Genomic DNA, 23,029 nt, shown 5'->3' with positions numbered 1-23,029 from the left:
TGTGCCTTATCATTAGTCATTACTTACTTAGTACTAATTAGCAGATGTTTGTCGGTACATTGCACCTGTTCAGTTTATGAATGCAGCTTGCAAAACAACCTTCCAACTTGTCCAGATATGGTTTTATGGTAAAAAATAAATAAATAAATAAATAGCTGCCAAAGAAAGCTAATCTTGAGGCTTCAAAATGCAGAAATCAGAAAACAATGCGTGATGTCACAGTTTATGTCAGGACCAGGTCAACGCGTCTTCAACCTGGCTCGCACCTGGCTGTTTGGAATGAGCAGCACATCAACATACACTGCAGGGAAATTATATTAATTCACTTTAAATGTAGCTGCAAGCGCCAATGAAGAGGCCTAGCAGTTACAGAGAGTTGTCACCATGGAGAGTTGATTAGATCATGTTAAAAGTGTAGCTGTAAGTACCAATAGAAAAAAGCTGTTTCACTCATTGCAGTGGCCAAAGTGGTCAAATAATGCAATTTTTTATATTACCTCAGGAAGGGGAGAAATCGTCCTTCTTCATGTTCTTTCTGCCACTGGACTGTACATATGCTCGAGCAGTGAATACTAAAAAGGTTTAAAAAGTGACAAAGCTACTTGACAGGTTAGCTTTGCATGACAGCTCTGTTGCTGGTGCCATGTATAGACACCAAAGTGGACAGCACTCCTTCCTGGGGCTTCTCCTATTAGTGCTTACAGCCACACTGATCAGATTTCTTCTTTTGTTTTGGGTTTTTATCAGCTTTGCCTGATTTGATCTCTCAGATCTAGCTTGTAGGAGTAGATCCTTCTGTCTTTTCCCAGTATATAATTATTATTACTTTTCTATGCCGTCTGAACTCTTTGACACGCTTCCCTTTCAGTATTTGTCCTGCTGTATCTTCCATCTCCACTTAGCTGCTACTTTGCTCCAATCTGATCTTTCATCCTTCTGTTCCTTACTGCTCTTTGTGATCAACTCCCAGTACAATCTGCTGAGGGCAGCACTGGCCCACTACCTATGTGGCACCGGTTGGCACTGCTGTGTCCACCCAGGGTAACAGAGAGAAGCTGATGGAACGAAGGCAAAAGGAAGGGGAAAAAAACTGAACAAAAAGGAGCTATGCAGGAAAAAAAAAAAAAAAAAAAAAGAGGATGAAACGACAAAAGGATAGATCAATCAGGTAAAAGAGAATGAGAGAGGTAAAAGAGAAATGGGGGGGCAGAGAGAGGTTCTGTCATGTTGGATGAAAGCTGTGCCTACTGGGTAGTGGGCACTGGGTAGCACCACTGATCCTGCCACCCTCACAGCAGGGGTGTGCAAAGGCACAAAAGTTGAACAGATGACACAGTCACACAAAAACAACACACACTTTTAAACACAGATTTCAAAATCGACCTGCACTGGATCTTCAACACAATCCTCTAAAATGTATAGAGCTACTGGTAAACCCCTCTCACCATACCCGTTTAGAAAGATATGCAAAGGATGAGTACAGAATGAGGTGAAGGGTGGATGGTGGATGGATGGCAGAGGGCTGGTACTCCCTTTCGTTTTGTCCTCCAGCAGTAGTGTGTGTATGTAGGCCAGTGTCCCAGGGCACACTTGGCTGGGGTGGCAACAGTTGTAGCCGACAGATTTGCCTCCATCTTGCCTGAGGTCTCACAGTCAGCGATCTGTCTTTTCTATCCATTCCCAGCCCCGCCGGATGGATAGATTACAGTCCTGCTTAATAATCTTCATACTTACAGTACAGAGTGTGAATATTCTCTGGTGAATTTATAGCATCTATATTTTAACTGCGAAAGACATAAATAAGCTCCTGAGTTAAGAGTGAGAAGGACAACATACCATGGCTGCACATTATAAGTTATCAGCCATAACATATAACATGTTTATATATAATACTTAGGTTGCGAATACTAATGAGAAATGGGTGCACTGGCTGAGAGCCTAACAAGAATGAATTCTCTCTGTATTGCAATTCTGTAATGCTCAAACTACTGTGTTTCCCTACATAAACTATCCACACTTGCACCTAACTGGAAAACTGTTTTAAACCTACATGCATGATGAAAATAATAACATTTAATCGTATAAAATCACTGCAGAATACAATCTCAGCACATGAAACACATGCTTAAGGGATCAGGGAGTACCTGGTAAGGCCAAAGCCATTAAGTCATATGTACTAATGCAGTAGTAATGCTGTTCTAAGAACCATCTTACCTGGTAGTCAGATGCCTCAAGTCTGGTAAATTTCCTTTAATGTTATGCACACTCAGGTAGAATAAAGGGAAAAGATTCATAAGCAGAGCATAAGAACCACCAATATAGAGAGAAGACACATTTATTAAGATCAAGGGTGAAGACGAAATATGTCAGTGACTATATGCATGATTTCAAAAGGCATTCAGATACTGACCTACTTCATAAAGTCAATATACATCAACATAACAGACATGTTCCTGCTCAAGGGGTCACATTTTTATACGTATAGTGCCAATTCCATTAAAACTGCACAAAAATGGTTTCAGTATAAATTTGCTAGTATTTTAATAACAGTTTCATAAGGCAAATTAACATAACCTTTGAACAGTTAACCAAAGAAATACAGCAGTGACAGGAAGATCAAAGGCGACAGAGTTAAAAAAGCTAAAAGGAAGACACAAACAAGTAGGTCTCAACAGATTGAGCGAGAGAGACAGGAAGAGTGCAAGAGAGAGAGGCGAGGAGGCACGATGGCAGAGAGGGCACTCCGACAGCGAGGAGAGAAGAACACGGCAAGGTCTCGTCACCGGGCCAACGGGCCCACCACTGTCAACATCATGGCACTCTGTGGTACACACACAAACACACACACGCACACACGGCTGGCCGACGGCCCTCCCAGCTGCCCTATCCGTAACTGTCTGATTAGTTGTGCTAAGCAGCCCCTCCCCTGCCAACCATGGTGCCATCTGCTACCCAACAACATGGCCGCCGACCAGACAAGCACACACACACACACAAACACACACACACAGAAACACACAGCGAGTCTCATACCTGGCACTGCACTGCTGCTGTCACACAGAGACACACACATCAAACTTCACAGACACAGGTGTAGCCCAAAGGTATCAACACATAACATTCACACACAGACGTGCACGCACGCTCGTCTAATTGCACGCTCGCAAACAAGTCAATACAGTTCATGAAACAAGAATACTCCAAACATGTGCGCACGCACACACATGCACACACAAGAATACATGCACACAGTTGCCTTAGAGGCTGAGTGCATTCATGTTCATGGTGACAGTGGTTAGACACTCTTAATGCCAGGTAGAAAGAGCGATGCTGTGCTCTTGTGGTGTGTGTGCGTGTGTGTGTGTGTGAGTGTGCACTCGCTGGCAGCGCTTGAAGGTTCATTATGGCCCCGCCTCTCCTGAGCGACTGCAGCCCGCGTGGCGCCCCGGCCCTTTTATTCCGGGCCGTGATTGGACAAGGGCCTCCCGCCGAGTTGGTTTGCAGCAGTTTTGTCGCGCCCAGATTTCACTCGCTGCTCAAAGCGAGCCTCTGGCGGGACGCGGCATCTGCTGCCTCACCTTCCTCATTTACACTTCTCCGCCCTCGCACACACACAGTTCTGTTCACCGCCTTTCCAGACCTTGCTATCACGATGTACAACAGAGGGGAGAAAAAAATAGAACGAGGTAGCGGTACAGAGGGAACGCAGCAGCGTGACGTGTTTAATAGAGTTTGGGGAACTTCATGTATAAGAGTCACAGCGGGTGGTCCGGAGTTTTGTCTGCCTAACCCTCTCGCTCTGTGTCACTTTGCACCCATCTTCTGATTTCAGGGTCACAGAAAGGAGACTGTGGCCTTAAAACACAAAATGTATGCTTCTCTCCTTGCTCGGCCTATATGATTACTTTTGTATTTCCCTCGCTACTAATTTGGTGTATTTAATCATTTCACATGTGCATGCACGCCTTAAATGTCTCACATGTTTGCATCTCTAATACATCATCTCTTGCGCCCTAACCAGACCTGATCTAGTACCAACTATATTTTAAGTTTTTTGCAAAAAGCAATGCAGTGATGGCATGCATAACATAGCTACAAGAAATACAAGAAAGACTTCAATAAACAACTACACAATCAGAAAATATTAATCAGCCCTTTTCTTTCTATTTGTGAAAATATAAAATTATGCCAAAAGATGGGAAAGATATTAGTTCATGCAGTACAAAGTCTACCAAATCTTTTCTATTTACTGCAACTATTTGTTGGTTAAAGCAAGGATGCATGGCAGATCAACAATGGTGTCTTCACCTCGCTGTTGGATACGCTCTGAATACATCACATACCTCTACTATTTTACCTGGCAGATTTCATTTCAGAGGAACAGTGAATATGCACCTCTGTCCTGTGTCACATCATCAATAAACACGAGTGTCCCAGTGCCACTGGCAGCCATGCACACCAAACCCATCGCACTGCCTCCGCCGTGTGTTACAGATGATGTGGTATGCTTTGGATCATGAGCTGTTCCACACCTTCTCCATACTTCTTTCTTGCCATTATTCTGGTAGAAATTGATCTGAAAACTGTGCTGACTTTTATTAGATGTTTTTCCAATCTAGCTTTTCTATTATGAAGACTTTTGAGTGGCTTGCACCTTGCAGTGAATCCTCTGTATTTACTTTCATGCAGTCTTCTCTTTATGGTAGACTTTAATACGCCTACTTCCTGGAGAGTGTTGTTCACTTGGCTGGGGGTTTCTCTTCACCATGGAAATGATTCTGTGATCATCCACCACTGTTGTCTTCCATGGACGCCCAGGTCTTTTTGTTTTCACCAGTGCTTTCTTTCTTTCACAGGATGTACTAAACTGTAGATTTTGCCACTCCTAATATTGTAGCAATTTCTCTGATGTTTGTTTTCTGTTTCCCCAGTTTAAGAATGGCTTGTTTCACCTGCATGGAAAGCTTCTTTGACCACACGTTGTCTGTTCATAGCAAACTCTCCCACATGCAAGCACCACACTTGAAATCAACTCCAGGCCTTTTATCTGCTTAATTTAAAACAACATAATCAACGAATTGCCCACATGTCCCCATGAAACAGCCTTTGAGTCAGTTGTCCTATTACTTTTGTTCTCTTTAAAACAAAGGTGGCACAGGTTAAGAAGCTGAAACTCCTAAACCCTCCATCCAATTTGAATGTGGACACCCTCAAATGAAAGCTTAGAGTCTACACATTATATCCATGCACATTATATAACTATAATTGTAATATGTTTTATCAAACAAATAAAAAAAACCAATCTAAACTTGCGTCAGTGTCCCAATATATATGGACCTAACTGTACAAAACTGTTAGTTCTCAATTCCACCTGCATGCTTATCCCTTGACTCGTGGGATAAGCATCATTTTATCATTACTTTGAAGAGGGATGTTTTAACCCAAACCAATTTTTCTAGCTAATCCTAATCTAATACATTTTAAGGGCCTAAACCTCAAAAGCAAATGAAGGAGCAATTTAAAGAGAAGGCAAGACATAGCACAAGCACAAAGGTCCTAATGGAAGGCAAACTGTGGCCTCCTGGGTCATAAACATTTGACTTACTCCCATTCTTTCAAATAGGACTGTTAGCATGCAATATTGCTGCAGTGGGTGCACTTAGAACAGCTGCCAAAGAACAGATGAGGACATGCTGATCCAAACCCAAAAGACCTTCCTCATCTCACAGCCCCCATTATCCAGTGTCAACCTTTGGAAACTGTGACCCCAAATGCATAAAGATGAACATTTGCTGATAGGATTTTCAACCAGATAATCATCACTGCAGATTTCCTCATAATGGGTTTATTCAGCCTCCTCGACAAATTTGCTGCCAGGACAATTTAAACTGAAAACTCGTTCTTCAGGTGTTCGTCACATACAGGCACAGATTATATGGACCGGCATGTTCAGATATTTCCTGGCTGAAGACTCCACACTCAGAAGTTTTAGGTGGAAAAACTGAGCGCAAGTAAACTTATTCACAGAAGCAGTTTGAAGCTCCAGGTCCATCTACAGCTCTAAGCAAGCACCCTAATGAACATGGATGCTTGATTTCATGGGGATAACAAAACCGGTGGAAGATCTGGAGCCTCAGACATTCATCTCGGCTCAAACACAATGCAGGCCCACAGGTCTCAACTAACCATGGATACACTAACGCATGCAAACACACATCTCATTCCTATCTGGCGTGTGTTGAAATAGAAGTTATGCTGGGCAGTTTTCACTATGGCCTTTGGGATGTGTGATCACAACACGGGGAGAGATGAGGCCGGATGGAGACATGGAAAGAAGAAAAGAAAGAAAGTGAAGAAAGGCAGGAGCAAACAAACAAAACAAACTTAGTAAAGCCCTCTGCTGGGTTGGGGCCGGGACTGGAGAGTGTGTGTGCGCATGTGAGGCGATGTGAACAGAGTGGCGGGGATTAGGACAGATCCTGGGCTGTCCAACTCACAGCTGGCTGATGATCCAATCCTGGAGCACAGCGCAGCGCACCAGCCGCCATGGGACCCCCGGATGCGTGCTTGCATCTGTGTGTGAGCGCGTGTGTTTGCGTCTTTGTGTACAGGCATGTGGGTTAGACTGATGTGAATATCGGCGTGCACATTTGCAAAGATGCCGTTGTACAAACAAATATGTGTGTGAGTGTGTGTGTCCGTATTATATGTATGTGTTTATCAGGAAGGAAGGTAGGGCTATCAGAAATCAAACAGAAGCTGTCTGCGCTTCATGTCCCCCCTGTTTGAAGGCGAGCTGTGATCATTTGCGCCACGAGAGGTGGACCGAATGAAAGAGAGGAGCGAGCAAGTTGCAAAGAGAAAAATCAAAGAGCTGCCTTCGAAGGCTGGCCATAAAATGCCTTCCAGCCTTGCTACCGTGAATCTCACCCTCTCCTCTTACTCTCCAACAACACACACACACACACACAGCAACAAAAACACAGCCCAGTAAAGCTACAAAGACCCTTGGATGGCTCTGTAGTGAACAACAGCAGAGGGCATGACTATGAATGAAATACATGTAGCTCTGCATAACCCCTGAAGGCCCACAGATGGACAGAAAGAGAATGACACAGAGCTAGTGAAAGAGCAGAGAGACGATCGCTTGAGGTTTATTTGTTTCATTTTGGAATGGCAAAAGAAAAAAGTGATGAGAACATGACAAGTAAAAGGGGGGGGAAAAAAAAGAAAAAACAAACATAATGCAGTGCTGAGGAGGGACAAAGGCTTTGACCAAACTTCAACAGGTGTGTGCGATGCATGTATGCTACCATCTTTGTATGGATACATTTTTGTGCAGAGCCATTACATTGCTAAGACTTGGTTTTAATGTTTAGTTTAGAACTGGCTCAAGGTTAGGGCTAGAACTGGGGTCAGCATTTAGTTTGAGATTTTAGATGAGATAGAAAGTCATCATATGGAGGATGAGGAAAGTGTTTGTCAATGAGTAACTTCCTAAAAAGCCAGAAATGTATCAAAATTCTTGTGAATGTTTACATTCCAAATTTGATGCTGAAAAATGTTTCATATTTAAGATGTGAGTGAAATATGCCATTCTCTAAAGCAGTTAAATCAACAGAGATCTCATATCCATGTATGGATGTTAAGACTTTCCACGCTCCTAAGAAAACTGCTTTTTGGAAACAGGCCTGCTGGACAGCTTTCTGTGTCCTCAGCAGACTTTTTCCTTCAGAGCTCAGAGTAATGATTAACCAAATATCAAAAGTGATGAGTTGAAACTGCTTTAAAATGCATCTCAGACGGACAAACCTTTTGTCTGTACAGTCAAACTGTGTTCAACATTTACTGTCACAACACAACAACTCACGGTGGATTGATACCTCTGTGTTAGGACGACACTACAGGTAAATTGTAACTGCAGAAAAATCTGAAAAACTACAATTTAAACTACACCTTAACCTGACATGCACCTCCATGGAACTATAACTAGACGTCACATCGACCCAGCCTGCAGCTATTGTGATTGGCCTATTAGGTACTATGTGTTTCTAGCTATTTTTTCACTGCAGTTTCTGAATGAAGCAGAGAAAGAATAACAATTATCATCTAAACATGAGAAATTACAATCATAGCCTTAATATTAGTACTCACAGATGTGGTCAAACTCTTGAGGGGAGACTGCCAAACTGTTGGGAGTGGGAATGTACAAAAAAAGGGGGGAAAACTCCCAGGATTTTTGGGTAGCACTGCATTTAAAACACTGAGCTACAACCACAAGATAATAAATACCATGCAGAAGGCCACTTGCATTGGTTACATTGTAGATTCAACAAAGATTTACGGCAGAAGTGGAAATCAACTGTCAGCCAGCTGCTACAAAAAGCACCTTTCAGCTGCTGCCTTATTCACGGGAGAGTCGTCATAGCAGGTAGCTCCACAGGTTTCATTGTGTCTCCTTTCAGCGTCAAACCAGGAATCTTTCAGCTGTCAGAAAAATGTGCAAACCACCGCACTATGGAACCATCCAAGCTTAAAACCAGGGGCGGTTATGGGTATTAATCATTTTTATACTCTTATACTCTTTTGCCTTTAAATGTGACTAAAGGTGTTACTGTGTGCAAAAAATTAAGACTTCTTGTCATCTAAAACTGTTGAAAAAAAAAAAAAAAGAAGAAGCAGACATTAAATCTCTATCAGAAGTGGTTTTCACTGCTAATGACCAAAATTGAATCTGAATGGCTACATGCTCAGCCAAGTCAACAGCTGTCAAACATCTAGTATGCAACTGAGGACAGATAAAACTATAAACTCTCTCATGCACATACAGGCGCACACATGGCAGTAAAATGGTTTCGTCCAGTAGCTCCTCTAGTACAGGTCAAAGTCATCATGTAGCCACATTAATATGCATGTCAGTCTCCACAGCTGGCTGCAAAATGCACACACATGTGCACGCACGCACACACGCTCATTACATCATCCTTAAAAAAAAAAAAACTAAAAAAAAAAAAAAACACAGCAGCCAGTCATGAAACCAGTGTGTAAATGCTGGCCAGCTGACAGACAAACACACTTAAACACAGATCAGAGCCAGAAGCAGCAGTGGACACACACACTTAAACCAGACACACATATACACACTTAGATTGCACAAACTTGCATCCCGCAGCCTCCAGCACCACGGGGCACCGCCGCCACATCTGTGCCCATCTCAAACACCTCGGCTGTGGGCAGCGGGGGTGAGAGAGTGCCCTGAGCGGCTGGCATTGGCTGGCGTGGCCTTGGCGGTGAATGGTGTGGAAGGGAAAAGCAGCCAGAGGATGACAGGAGGGACAGAGGGAAGAAAAAGACAAGACTGTAGTAAGAAAGAAAAGAAAGAATAATGTCAAAGGGAGGACGACGATAGGATAACGTTATGGGGAGATTAGTTTCAATTAAAGAGGAGACAGAAAGGCCAGCTAAGGACGAAAGGGCGGGTGGTAGTAAATATGAATCTATGGCAAATAGGTGGGATGAAATCATAAAGAATATCAGAGGTCTTGATATAGAGACACTGGAAAAAAAGGACAGAATGGTGCAAAAATAGATAGAAAGATAATGGAGGGGTGCCGGTAGTGCCCGTTGTGAGGACGGGTGCAGGGCACTGGCAGGTGGCACTGAGGCCAGGCTGTCCAGTGACCATCAGCCGCACTGTTGTGTGTGTGTGTGCGCGTGTGTGTGTGTGTGTGTGCGCCAGGGACAGAAGAAAGGCTCAGGCGCCATTTTGGCTCTGTTGGAGCTGTTGCTGGGCTGGGCACTGGCCTGGTGGCACAGAGTGGGCAGTGTGTGTGTGTGTGTGTTGTGTTGCATTATGTTGTGGCATGCTTAACAGGATTAGAGGTGACCTAGTGAGGTCCAGTTGGTATCGGGACCATGGCACAGCGGCGCGCATGTGTGTTTATGTGTGTGTGGTTTGTATAATAGGATTAGCTGTTACCTGGTGCGGTACAGTTGGTGTGCTGGTCTGAACTGGACTGGACTGGGCTGAGCTGGGCAGGAGCTGGACAGAGGGGAGCACTGTGTGTGTGTGAGTGTGGTGGCATGTATAATAGGATTAGGTACTACCTGGTGAGGTGCAGTTGGCGCTGGGCATTTGCCAGCTGTTCTGCTAGGCTCAGGGCTTCGGCCTGCCATTGGCTCCCGTCCTTTTGGACCGCCTCCAGATGCTGCCGACAGCCAACCAGCTCTGAGCTCAGCCTTTCCACTTCCTGTCCCGCAGAGATGGAAGAAGAGAGGAGGTGAGGAAATCTTTCACAACAACCCACCTCGTGCCCTCAGATGAACAAAACATTAAAGCCTGGTTACAATAACATGTAAAAACTGAGCAGGACAAGAAAAAGACGTCAGGTTTGATCGTCTGAACCTCAAAATGGAAATTTATTTCAGTTGGTCAAGCAATATTTTGACATATAAGAGCAATGCATTTTCTAAATAAAGTATAACGTGTATTTTCCCAACACAGAATATCCAGCATTCATTATTTAAATGTAAAGGGACAGTTCACCCAATGATCAATCAGAACCTTTAATGCCATTTATTCGTATAGATTGTTTGGGTGCATCTTGTCCAGTTTTCTGAGGTATGTAGAAATGTCTGCCTTCTGTAGAAAATAAAGGAGCTAAATGGCATTTGCCTTGTGGTGCTCAAAGCACATGAAATACATTTGAAAGACACAAAATATATTTCTAGAAATCATGACACAGTTATCCCAAACTACTACCAATACTTTGAGTCGTGACTTCTGTAAAGAGAAGTTAATGCCAATGTCATGGGGCAAGGAAAATGCCATTTAGCTGTATTATATTGTATTGTATTATATAAAAGAAGGTAGTCATTTCCACAGCGGAAAAGTTCACACCAAAACAATCTCTATGGCTTAATATCACTAAAGGCTGAAGGAAAAGTATGAAAAATTGATTTTGGAGTGAACTATCCCTTTAACAGTTTGGATAATTGATGCTTGTGCAAATAACTTGAAATAATTTGGAAAATCTAAGTTTCAATATTAATTTTGCTTGCTATGCTCATTGCAGACCCTCAAAAAAAATTAAAAAAAATAAAGACTGTTTATGAAATAATCAACTCTACAAAATACTGAGTCAGTAGCTGACTTAAACAAATATCAAATTAATCAAATAAATCCTACCTAATCAATACATCGGCACATACCTGTGCTGCCTTTTCCATCTGTCTGCTGGTCTTGGCGTTGAGCTCTCTGAGCTCTCGTTCAGCCTCCTGTTTCTTCAGCGCGGCCTGGCTGAGCTGATATCTCAGATCCACACATACCTATAGATGAATAGTCCTCGTTAAACACAGACGGTCTTTTAATTAACAAGTATAACTTCACATTCAATGCTTCATCATTTATTGATTTTCTTTTTATTATCCTATCATATCCTTACTTTGAAAAGCACCCATCTAAATCATCAGACTGTCTTGTTTCCAGTGTTTTCACACTCGTGTATTTGACTAGAGTTTCACATTTCACCATCCCTGAAAGCACCTACTAATTCAGTCTTTCACCAAAAATATAAAAGCACTGTGATGTTTAATCTCTAATTTTCCCCTAGAAGGATGAAGAAACAAACACAAACACATTTGAAAAGTTCTGAGAACCTCTTTGAATTATTAGAAAGATTTGAATCTAGCTGTTTGTTGTAAACTAAGTTTTATTTTTATAAGATTTGTAAAATAATATGAGGGTTGAATTTTGTGTGAACTCACACACTTTGTCTTTTTCTGAAGTCTTTTTCAGCTTGTGGATTGCCATGTGTCGAATGAGAGGAGCAGATTGCTGTTCGCTTTTCTTTTGAGTCACTTGGTTTCTTTTTGTTTTTGTTTGTGTTCTTGAATTGTTCAAAATAAATACAAATATTAATGAAAGAAAAATATGCTCTTGCATTTACGTGTTCAAAAACTGAATATAAAGTTGGAATAGATTATCTTTTGCTGCCATCCAGTGGATTTAGAAATTAAATGCAAGCAGATAGTGAAGCATGTGGGTCCTTAAAATTAATAGTTCTACGTTTTTAAACAACAACAAAAGAGCTTTTTGCTTTTTCAATCCCATACTTCTACAGATAAAGTTAGACTCATGTTTATTCGAAATGCTCATCATGCCATCAATAAGAAATGAGAACACATACTGACTCAAAGTTTTCTTGCGCAAACAGCATCCTATACCTTTGTGTTTTCTTGTTCCTGGCTGGTAAGTGTGCGGAGAGTGTCCTCCAGCTGACTGGTCAGTGAACTCTTGTCTCTGAGAGCTCTGTCTAGCTGTCCTTCCAACTCAGCGACATGCTGGGAAAGGCCAGACACCTGACAGACAAACACAGTACACCATTTCTGTGGCCATTTCACTGCAGCGTCACTCAGAACTCAAGTAAAATGTCCTGCAAATACAAACACTTGCACGTTATTAATTTTTTTTAGGGTATCATTACAAAACATAACAGACAAACTCTAAGTACAAGAAATATGCAATAGCTACTGCAAAAGCAAATAGCAATGATTCAATTTCCTACTTTTTACTACTTAATGTTTCATTAAAAGAGTATATTTTTATTTGTCTGTTAATATAGTTATTTACAGTATTTTACAGGCAAATGAACGGACTCATTCTTCTCTAATCCACTTCTTCTGTGAATTTCCCAACTCTGCGACTAATAATCATGTACATGAAAAAGAAAGACTAACTATATTCGTCAGCTCCTCTTTTTGTTTGCGGGCCTCTGCTCGGCCCTCCTCTCTGGCCTCAGCCAGTCTCTGCTGCAAACCGTGTGCGTCTCGGTCGAGCTGTTCTCTCTGTCGAGCCAGCTCCCTGGACAACTGCTCGCACTGCACCTCCACCTGCATGTGTACAAAAACAGAAGGGTTAACAGAGTAATAACCAGCTCTACTAGAACAAAGAAAACAAAAAATGATGTTGTGAGTCAACACTGAGGTTGAAGAACATGAAAGCTGAATATGTCCTTGATTTCAAGTTACTGGCAATGTTCAAGCACCCTCTAGTGGACGTATGATGATAGTGGTATTCCCATAAGCTTGTATATGTATACAGTGTGTGTAGCTTATAAATAGGTAAATCTGAGCATTAAAGAATGCAATGTATTCTAAATATTAACTATAATAAGCAAAGATGGCAGTCAGCTGGAAAGTTTTGTGTGTGCATGTTTCACTGACCCTAGCTTTCTGCAGGTTTGCTTCCTCTGCCATCTCCACAGCCTGTTTGACCTGGAGACAGGCCGACCACTCCCTCTGTTGTGTCTCTTGCTGACTGGTCCTCACAGCACGCAGAGCCACCAGTAACTCATCCCGCTCTCTGAGAAAAATCAGACAAAAAGGAATTAAAAGCAGAATCTGGAAATGTTGAGTTCCTTCCATCATTGTCAGATCGGAGTTTTGAGAGGTGGGCGGAGAAAGGATTGATTACAGTCAATCAGCTGTTTGAAAAGAATACTCTTAAAAGTTTTGCCCAGCTAAGGGCTAAATATGCTTTATCCCCAGGGGACCATTATAGATAATTACAGTTAAGGGACTACATTACAAAGCATAAAGATTGGGACAATATTAGAAGAGAACCAATCGGGTTGGAAAACCATTTTATAAAACTGCTTGAAAAGTCGGGTACACTGAAAAACCAAGTGTCTTTGATCTACCAGAAACTGCTGATTGACATGTCTGATAATACCTATCATATAAAACAACAATGGGAAATGGAACTCAATATAATGTTGGATGATGTCACATGGGAGAGTGTCTGCTGTGGCTGCCACAGAGGGGTGGGTAGTCAAATGTGGAAGGAATTTGACTGGAAGGTTAAATTAAGATTTTTTCGAACTCCACTGAAAACCTTTCTATCCAAAAGTAGTGTCAGTGATAAATGTTGGAGAGGGTGTGGGTTTGTGGGGGACCAGATGCATATCTTTTGGGACTGTGTTTACATACAACAGTACTGGATGGATGTTAAGAACATTATACAAAACATATTGTCAGTCAACCTCCCAATGGATCCTCTGATCTTTTTGTTGGATATCTTTCCTGATGGTTTCTCCTATGAGCAGCACTTTCTCCTACATCTCCTCCTCATGATTGCAAGAAAAATGATAACAATTCACTGGCTCAAACCAGAAACACCCACAGTTGCCCAGTGGCTTCTGAAAACTAGACATGTCTATACGATGGAACGGATAACAGCTCAACTACAACTAAAAGTGCCAACCTTTGAGAAAAAAATGGAGACCAATTATAAAATATCTTGAAAGGACACTCAAGCCTTAACATTGTTACATCTGTGCTTAGGTATTGGTATGCATGTATGTATGTATATGTATATGTGTATATATGTTTTTCCTTTTAAATTAAGTTTTTGAATAACCCTCACCATTATATACTGCAGATTTGGTCTCAGGTGTTGTTGATGTGAATTGCCTTGTTATTTTTGGCAATAAAAGTTCAAAAGAAAAAAAAAAAGCAGAATCTGTACACTTAACTACTTCTAAACTAATGCTATGGTTTACACAGTCAGTATGCTGCTGCTAACTTGTGAGTGATTCTGCAGGAAGCATTTGTTACCACTGACTTTGTGAGCCTGTCAATAGCCTGGACATGCAGGTTTGTGTGAGTCCCAGCCAACACAGCTTCGTGCTGTGCACACTTCAGGCACAATCCTGCCACACGAGGAGCTCCATCAGCCTTCAGTGCATCTGCGGCCTGCTTCTCTCTGTGTCTCAGGCGAAGCTTCACCTCCTCGCACTCCTTCTGACTGACTGACAGATCCTTTCTGAAGATATGAGAGAGAGAAAAGTGTTCTAAAAAAGAATTAAAGATAACTGATTTTTACAGACTTTACTAGGGATAAAAATGACTAAGGTTTCAAAACGGAGGGGATCAGGGATAGAAGATGGCCTTGGTATAAAAATGTAGGTAAGCTATGACTTATTTTGACCAGCATATGAGAAATGGACTTTTTAAATTTTTCTCCAGTGAATTACCAGAAGACAGATAAAAAAAAATTCAGGTCGGAAATTGATGTTTCTGTGACACCATTGACAGCAAATAGTAGTTTGGCTAGTGAAACTATATGTTGATGCTCAAAGTTAGTTATTGAAAAACTCATGCTGAACAAAAACGTTTTGTGTTTTGCACTGTGACACTGAGTGGGTGTCCACTTGATCTGGTTGCAGTTTTAAATAGAGCATAAATGTCTTTCTCAGCCCTGAACGTTTTATGCTGAGCTCAAAAATGCTAGAAGATAATAACTTGGAAAAAGGAGCATTTTGTTTTTAAACCAACTCCTCTGCACTTTTAACTTGGAAAATATTTAGTACAAAATAAACATTTTTTCCAGGGTGTCATTAAAAATACTAAAGTGACTAAACAAAAAACAATCTGCAGACTCTGGGGGCGTCAAGTGGGAGGAACTGACCTTTTCTTCAAGGAATGACCCAGATGAGTTTCTGCTCGTTTGATGCCGCAAAGAACTAACCTGAGAGAGATGACCTGCGCCTCCAAGCTTTCCATCTGGGCCTGGTAGATCACCTTCAGTTTTTCCTGATGAGCACAAACATCTGAATCTAACTTTGGAACACAGTGTATAACTGGATGCAATTAAATACATTGCAGCAGCTTCCTATATAAATGTACTAAAAAACAGAATTAATGTTTCTACTGTTAAAGTTTTATTGGAGGAAATTAGCAAAAGACAAATCTTAAAATACAATCTGGGACTGTTGTGCATTATTGTGACGCATAAAATCTGATGAACACTGAGGTAAAAGAGAACCGAAGGGCAACCAGTAGAGACTCATCTTTCCTACCAGCTCATTTTTCCATGTGTTGTGTTCATCTTTCTGTTGCACAATGTGGTCTCTAACGGAGGCTATGTGGCTGTTGTCGATGACTTCGTTCATCTGAGGAAAAAAATTGGAACGGGTGACCAAATCTTTAATTTGAAAGATGCGTTTATGATGCTTAAATTCAGTCTGTTGAACTATAAAAACTTGGCTACATTAACTTTATATTCTAGTGTCTCTCTACTGAAAGTGTCCAGAGAAAAATGACTAATGCAACAGTCACAATATAATAGGAAAACAGCGTTTGCAGACCATAGCACGACTACGATTAATGCAAAGGGCTTGCAATCTCATTGCATCCTCAAAGCCTGAGTTGCTGTTGTCAAAGCTGGAGTGTCAAAGCAGCAAAGAAATGACCGTCCTATTTTTATTTAAGTGTGACTGAGCCATAAGGCAACCTCAGAGTCTTTTTTATTCCACACATTATATGTTTGTACTATACGTGCCTTCATTGTTACATGCATTACCGGTTTCACGATCACAAAAATCAAACCAATGATTTTCACACGCGCACAAATTACCGTGGAGTTTCGGATCGTGTAATCTTTTAAGGATTCATCCACAGCTTTGGCTTTCAGTTCTGAACGTAACTTCTCATTTTCCACCACCACTACTCTGATCCGTTGTTTCATTCCCTGCAGCTCCTCCTGAAGTCACACAAACAGAGAAGCTGATTAACATCCATTCAAATGAGCACACTGGTAATGAAGGACACACACACACACACACACACACACACACGTACATTTGTGCACACAGACCTTACAGAATTTAACCTCAGCTTCCAGATGTTGGATGTATTCTGACTTGTGAAATACAGGAACCAAATCCTGAAAGGCAGGTAAACTGGACATCCCCTCCTGCCATGCAAAAGGGAAAGAAGAATAAAAAATAAAAGCCAAAACACAGAAGAGTGGCAAGTGAAGTCAGTTTTAATTTCATTTCATTTCAGTTTAGCTTTCATTTGTTTTCAAAGTGGCTTTGCACATTTCACTTTTAGCACATTTTTTTTATTTTACTTTTTTATTATTAGAAAGTGAGTCGTATTTGTCTGTGACAAATTTTAACAAACTTACAGGGCTTCCTGTCCTGATGCTTGCTAGAATGACAAAGACTAAAACTAAGGGCCTTCCCTGTTTATTTTTATTTTATTTCACTTAGTTTTCAAACCTAGTTTTAGTTTTTTCTTTAATTTTAGTGAACTACAAAAACCATGGTACATTCAAGTCTGGAGAATGGTTCCTAATCTGAGTATTAGTTCTGTAACAGGCCTTCGTCAGATCTAACGCATTTAAATGTTAAACCATGCAAAACTGCTAATTCTACCTTGGATGGAGACTGTTTCTTGGAAGGGGAGACAGGTGTGGGAATTTCTCTGCCCTGCTTCAGCAGAAGGCTCTTCAGCTGATTAACTACAAAAGACATAAAAAATAAGTATGTACACAAACACATAAACACTTTATTTAAACTTTGTGTAAAAAGACTGTGAGAGGGGAAATCTCACGATACCCCACTATAAGGGCTGAGTTATATCAGGTAACCGAATTACAACTAATCAGAAACATTTCATCACTTGTCCAAGTAACTTCTTCTGTCTCAGCTGACTGCACGTTTCCCAGCCTTATAAGCAGTACAAGTGCATAATTTAGCACCATTGCGGTTAGTTTTAGAGCAAACACCATCCCAATGGACACAGCAGCCAGGGAAGCAAAAGAACGTCATATCAAAGAGCTCCTTATTAAAATGTGGTTATCCCAGGTTGGTTAGTCAAAGCTGGGAAAAATGCTATGAGCGATCCAGGAGAGAAGAAGGACAACTGCTGCCTAAGGAAACAATCTGATCTCTTATGTTTCGGGAGTATCAGAACAGCTGAGATGCATTTTTCTTTTTTCAAAACACCATGTCTCTGTGGTTTCCAACACCAAAAGACAATCCGTCAAAAAGTGGTCCACCTCAATGATTGGGTGCTCCAGCACAGACACAGGAATACAGTATATGCAGCTGCTAAGACGACTGCAGTAAATTATACATTATCAGAGAACCCAAACAACCACTGGCAGACGGGACAACACAGAATATTCAGTTTGTCAAGCCAAGACTCTGCATGTAATTATACCTACAGGTACTGCCCAATCTTTCAATGGTGAGGAAGTTTGCATCCCGGGCTGGGAGGAACACTTGGTTATGTAAAAAAGAGGGGTGACCATTTTTTTAACACTGGAGGGGGCCTGAGAGTAGATCTTTCACAATCTTGCAATGCTATGATTTTAGCCACTCCTCACTGATCAGTGTTCATGACAATTGGCATATTAACAGTCACGGGACTGAGCTCATTGCACATTGTTAGTCAGTTGTGCCAATTTCCGTCATTATGCAACTATACTGTTTATAAGGTTGAGAAAGCCTGCAGTCAGCAGAAAAAGTTAGTTGAGTGGTGTAAGGTTTCTTGGAATGAAATGCTTGCAAGTGAACAGAATCAACTTTCTAGGTATTCAATCAGTCACCTGCTTCACTCTGTGACTTTTGGTTCCATGCAGCCTTGTCCTCTTCGGCCATGCTTGTAAAATGGTCTTCATCACCACCTCTGACCTTCTCCACCTCATCTCCATCAGGGTCCAGCTGCAGCAGAGCACTGCTCAGATGCTGGATGCTTTGGTTGGCCCGCTCTGAATTCAGCATACACATAGATGCCAGTGTAACACAGTATATCATTTATTTGATGAAATGCACAGACAACTAAAAAGTCATGTCTATACAGCAAACAAATACACCACTAGTGTTGTGTTTACGAAGGTAAGCAGGTGGCACTTGCACAAAAACTAAGCTGTAAAATCTCAATTTCACCCATTTATTTTAGCCAGTCAGTAGCCAAATAATGCAAAGCTTTTATTTTTCCTAGGGCAGGCATCCTAAAATGAAAGCTTTAGAGCAGTGGTGCCAATCATTAGGCCCGGGGTCCAGAATCGGCCCAGCAAAGGCTCCAAACTGGCCCACTAAATGGCTTTGGAAAGGAGAAGGAGAACAGAAATCTGGGACTTTTAATTGTATTTTCACAAGTTTTCATACTGATAAAGACATCCTCCATGGTCATTCATACTACACCAAAGTAATTAAAATTCAGATTTCTGCAATTTTACACATTTACTTCTTATACTTTCAGCCCAAAGAGTCATGCTAACAAATCTCGGGGATTAAATATGTAGTTAAACTTCTGTACACTGACAGCAAGGGCAGTTTCCCTGGTCAAGTTCACATGAGATCATAATGTCTCCTTTTTAGCTGCACTTTGAGCGCCAGGATTCAGAATCTGAAGCTTCATTTTACGGTCAGCTTGTGTTTTCTTTTGGTTTAAGATTGCATTGACACTTATGTTCTGTGAAGTGTCCTCATCTGCTGCCCCAGCAGCAACAGGTGGCTGACATGTGCCTTTCACCTGTACTTTTCCACCAATAATAGTTATTTTCGGTAACATACCTCTAGAGATAATGCTCTATTGGGCTCTGGCGGCATAAATTTAAGACACCAAGTCGGTTTCATCTTACTATGAGCTAACTAACAATCAAACGACGCTCTCTTGAGCTGCCCATTCAAACAGGTTAGCAAACGTAGCACGACAAAACATTAACATACGTCTCAGCTCCTTCTGCATGGAGCTCGGGTGCTCTGCTTCATCTTCATCCGAGTCTGTCGGTTTCATGGATGTTTAATGGTCGTTAAGTCGCACTGTTAACTAAGAAAATATGCTAGGCTACGTACAACAACCAAAACAACAACCATCACATCGAGCACGACGTAACGGTCGTCAAATCCCAATGGAGGTGTGCTTAGTTCATTAACCAGTATCTCACGAGAACAGTTCCCTTTATGTAGTGAATTTTAGATTGTACGTCACCGCCCCTGCGAGAAATCACATCAGCTTGTACCCTAAAAGCAAAACGAGGCAACCATTAGCTTACGGGTCAGGCTTCCGTAAACACACGTAGCTGATGGGAATTGTAGTTGTTTTTTGTAGTCATGATACAAATGCTAAACGTTTTTTGTTTGTTTGTTTTTTTTAAATTCCCTAAACCCAGTTGTGAGATTACAGAAATGTTTTAATCGACGCCAGTAGGCAACACTTAATGTTAAACTACCTTTCTTGGTATTTATAAACACCAAATACAAGTAATACTCCATATTTTAAAGTAGTATACGTTTATTTCTTATTGTCCATTCATGTATTTTCTCAGTAATTATAGGGAGTTTTGTTTTAAATGGTTTGGTATCTTTATAGCACTTTCTTACTAGAAGCCTCATTCACACACATATTCATATAAGTTTCTATTTTTTCTACACCTAAGGACTTTTAACACAACATTGACACACTCGCAATTTAGTGGATGCACCAGGGGTAACTTAGGGTTCACTATCTTGCCCAAGATACTGAATATGTAGACTGGAGGCCGAGACTCAAACCAGTTCACACATGATATTCCAGTTGACAGACGACCGACTCTATCTCCTGAACCACAGCTGCCTCAGTTATGCAAACATTTTAGAGCTGTCTATTAGTGCAAGAATCCCTTATTGCTCTTTTAGAAAGAGATATAAACATGACTAAGTATATGTTGTGATGTTAAGACAACTCCCTTGTTAGATGTGAGAAAATAAAACGTTTAATCATCTCTGTGGGGGAAATTACTGCTGCAGTGGAGACTATGATGTAGATGAAAATATAAACAACCAAAATAGTTAAATGCAGTTTATTTTGTTCAGATAAAATCACCTTAGGGAAAGTTAAGAGACCTGAAACTACAAGGTTAATGACCTGCTGCATGGTGTTTTGCTGTGATCTGTAGCCCATCGGTTTCACTTCTCTTATCATTGCCATCTAGACAGTCCAGTGACGCACTGTTGAGCACTCCTACAAGCATACACATACTTACACACAATGATAGGATTAATGATAAAGATTAACAACTGTGAGATCGCTTGTTGGATTACTCGGAATTACTTTTATAATACAGGACATTGGGTTATGAAACTGTGGAAATTTCACAGATGTACATCTGTAACACTTTTACTTCCTATATTAAAATAAGTAGCTTATGAAGGACTCTAATATAACTGTAAACCAAAATAAGATCATTTTTAGATATCTTTACTGCATTTGTCATGTATGAGGTAATTGGGGGTGAAATGTAACACAGCTATATTCACATTAAGCATTTTAATAACAGGAAATGTAAATACAGCACATGTATGTGGTTGTTTTAAATTTTTACTGGTAATCAAAACTTACTTGAATATTTACAGTAACATGTTTAAGCCTGTTCACGAATGACAGTCATGAGATGTGGCTGAAAGCACAGAGGAAATCTGAATGAACAAATCTAGCTTTCAGTTAGAAACATTTATTTTAAGCTACCATTAATCAGGCTGGTTAGGACAAAACACATTTATATGAAGGACAATTCTGATACTGACACTTCTCTGTATATACTGTGAATTTTACACCTGTGATATTTTATCGGTAACTTATTAATTTACTTTTAAAGACCAATGAATGAGCAAACACTTTAAGTGTTCCCCTATCTGTGTTTTTTTTTTTCAGCTTATGAATGCCAAATAAACAGGGTTAGATCATACTTCATGTGGCATGTACAAACTGTACTTTATATACTACTTGAATTATAATTTTAATGGTTTATATGAAGAGCCTGAGAATGGTATTAATAATCAGTCAAACACGCTGTGCTCTGCGTATTTCACCTCACTCTATAACCCAAATCTGAATCCCGCCTCAATTTCCAGGAATTTTACAGTACTTGAGAGTTTTAAATGGGCCAAAAAAAAAAAACTTAGTTGGTGGGTGTTTATGTGATACTGTTCGGGTGAATGGGCGTGCCTTTTGTTCGCTACTGTTACGAAAGGGTCAGACAAAGGTAACCATGGATACACCCTCTTCCTATTGCACAACAGCAGATAACTTCCTGTCGAATGAGCTTCAGCTGTACTTTTGAGTTTTGCGACATGTCAGTTTTCAAAAGAAGAGGCAGTGAGTCAGATTCATTCATGAACAGACATTGTGCAGCGATCTTGGTTTGACATTTTCATTCATACTTTATTAATGACAGCTTAAACACAGAGTTTGGGCAGCTGTTTTTTTCCTGTGTAAATCAGGGCTTTTTGGAGTCTTGTGAAATACCACAAACGTCAAGATGAAAACTTTTCTTGTATAATCCTTGTGGTTACATATTTGAGAGTTTGATATTTGCATGATAAAGAGGCTACAACTAAAAGGTCACTAAACTTCCAAGTGCACCAAAGCTCCTCTTTCACTGCCTTTTTAAGGAAGTTCTGGTAATGACTTACCTTTTTCACTACCGCACAGAGTGCTACTGTAACCATTTCATTCCACTATCTATATCTGACAGTTGTAGTTACAAGTTACTTGCTTTCTTATAGATTAATCTATCCACTGGTGTTTAAAAAAGTACAAATTTGAATGCTAGTCTATTTTAGCACTGCGGGTTTTATACACATAGCCAGTGACGTAGCAGTGGTTTTCTTTATTCGGATTAACATAAATTCACACCTCTTTAGCAGATGCCTCTGGTTCTGAAGAGCCATATCCTGGTCTGCTCGTCTCACTGCTCCCAGCTACCTTAGGGCGAGAGGCAGGGTCCACTCTGGACAAGTCGCCAGCCTGACACAGGGCTAACACAGAGATAACACAGAGAGACAGACAACCATTTGCACTCACATTCACACCTGTGGGCAAGTTAGAATCACCAGTTCACCTAACCCCACTAACTGCATGTCTCTGGACTGTGGTAGAAAGCCGGAGTACCCAGAGAAAACCAATGCACGCACAGGGAGAACATGCGAACTCCAAACAGAAGGCCCCGGCCAAATGATGGAGTCAATTCAGGACGTTGTTGCTCTGAGGCAACAGTGCTAACCACCGTGCAGCCCTAAATTAATATATATAATGTCTTAAATAAAACTGAATTTAATTAAACTGAAGACGATGTTGTTGCTGCAGCGTTAAAAGGTACACAACAACAAATTTTTGCCCCAGGCCAACTTCACAGGTTAATCAAGCCTAGCAGACTGGAGCTGTGTCATGTGTTGTTCCTTACCCTAAATAA

General features: G+C 40.9%; 1 protein-coding gene across 2 annotated transcripts in view; it reads right to left on the bottom strand.

Moving 5' to 3' along the window:
• The window catches only part of sdccag8 (SHH signaling and ciliogenesis regulator sdccag8), a 52,038-nt gene extending 29,412 nt beyond the window's left edge, over positions 1-22,626 (bottom strand). Inside the window, exons 1-13 of one of the 2 annotated variants that reach the window (XM_025897676.1) lie at positions 22,474-22,626; positions 18,401-18,562; positions 17,223-17,308; positions 16,658-16,756; positions 16,418-16,543; positions 15,861-15,953; positions 15,530-15,594; positions 14,624-14,824; positions 13,225-13,363; positions 12,739-12,891; positions 12,226-12,360; positions 11,212-11,328; positions 10,108-10,250 (exon numbers count right to left, since the gene is read on the bottom strand). In XM_025897676.1, coding sequence (XP_025753461.1) covers positions 10,108-10,250; positions 11,212-11,328; positions 12,226-12,360; positions 12,739-12,891; positions 13,225-13,363; positions 14,624-14,824; positions 15,530-15,594; positions 15,861-15,953; positions 16,418-16,543; positions 16,658-16,756; positions 17,223-17,308; positions 18,401-18,452 — 1,409 coding nt within the window. In that variant the 5' untranslated portion in view covers positions 18,453-18,562; positions 22,474-22,626. Of the gene's footprint in view, positions 1-10,107; positions 10,251-11,211; positions 11,329-12,225; positions 12,361-12,738; positions 12,892-13,224; positions 13,364-14,623; positions 14,825-15,529; positions 15,595-15,860; positions 15,954-16,417; positions 16,544-16,657; positions 16,757-17,222; positions 17,309-18,400; positions 18,563-19,526; positions 19,819-22,473 lie in introns of those variants that run through there. The other variant, XM_003438302.5, reaches the window with a different exon arrangement.
• Between the last annotated feature and the right edge of the window lie 403 nt (positions 22,627-23,029).

This window comes from Oreochromis niloticus, linkage group LG13, assembly GCF_001858045.2.
Source record: "Oreochromis niloticus isolate F11D_XX linkage group LG13, O_niloticus_UMD_NMBU, whole genome shotgun sequence".
Lineage (NCBI taxonomy): Eukaryota > Metazoa > Chordata > Actinopteri > Cichliformes > Cichlidae > Oreochromis > Oreochromis niloticus.
Note: the sequence above shows the minus strand (reverse complement) of the source record. Positions and strands in the feature narration are given on the sequence as shown.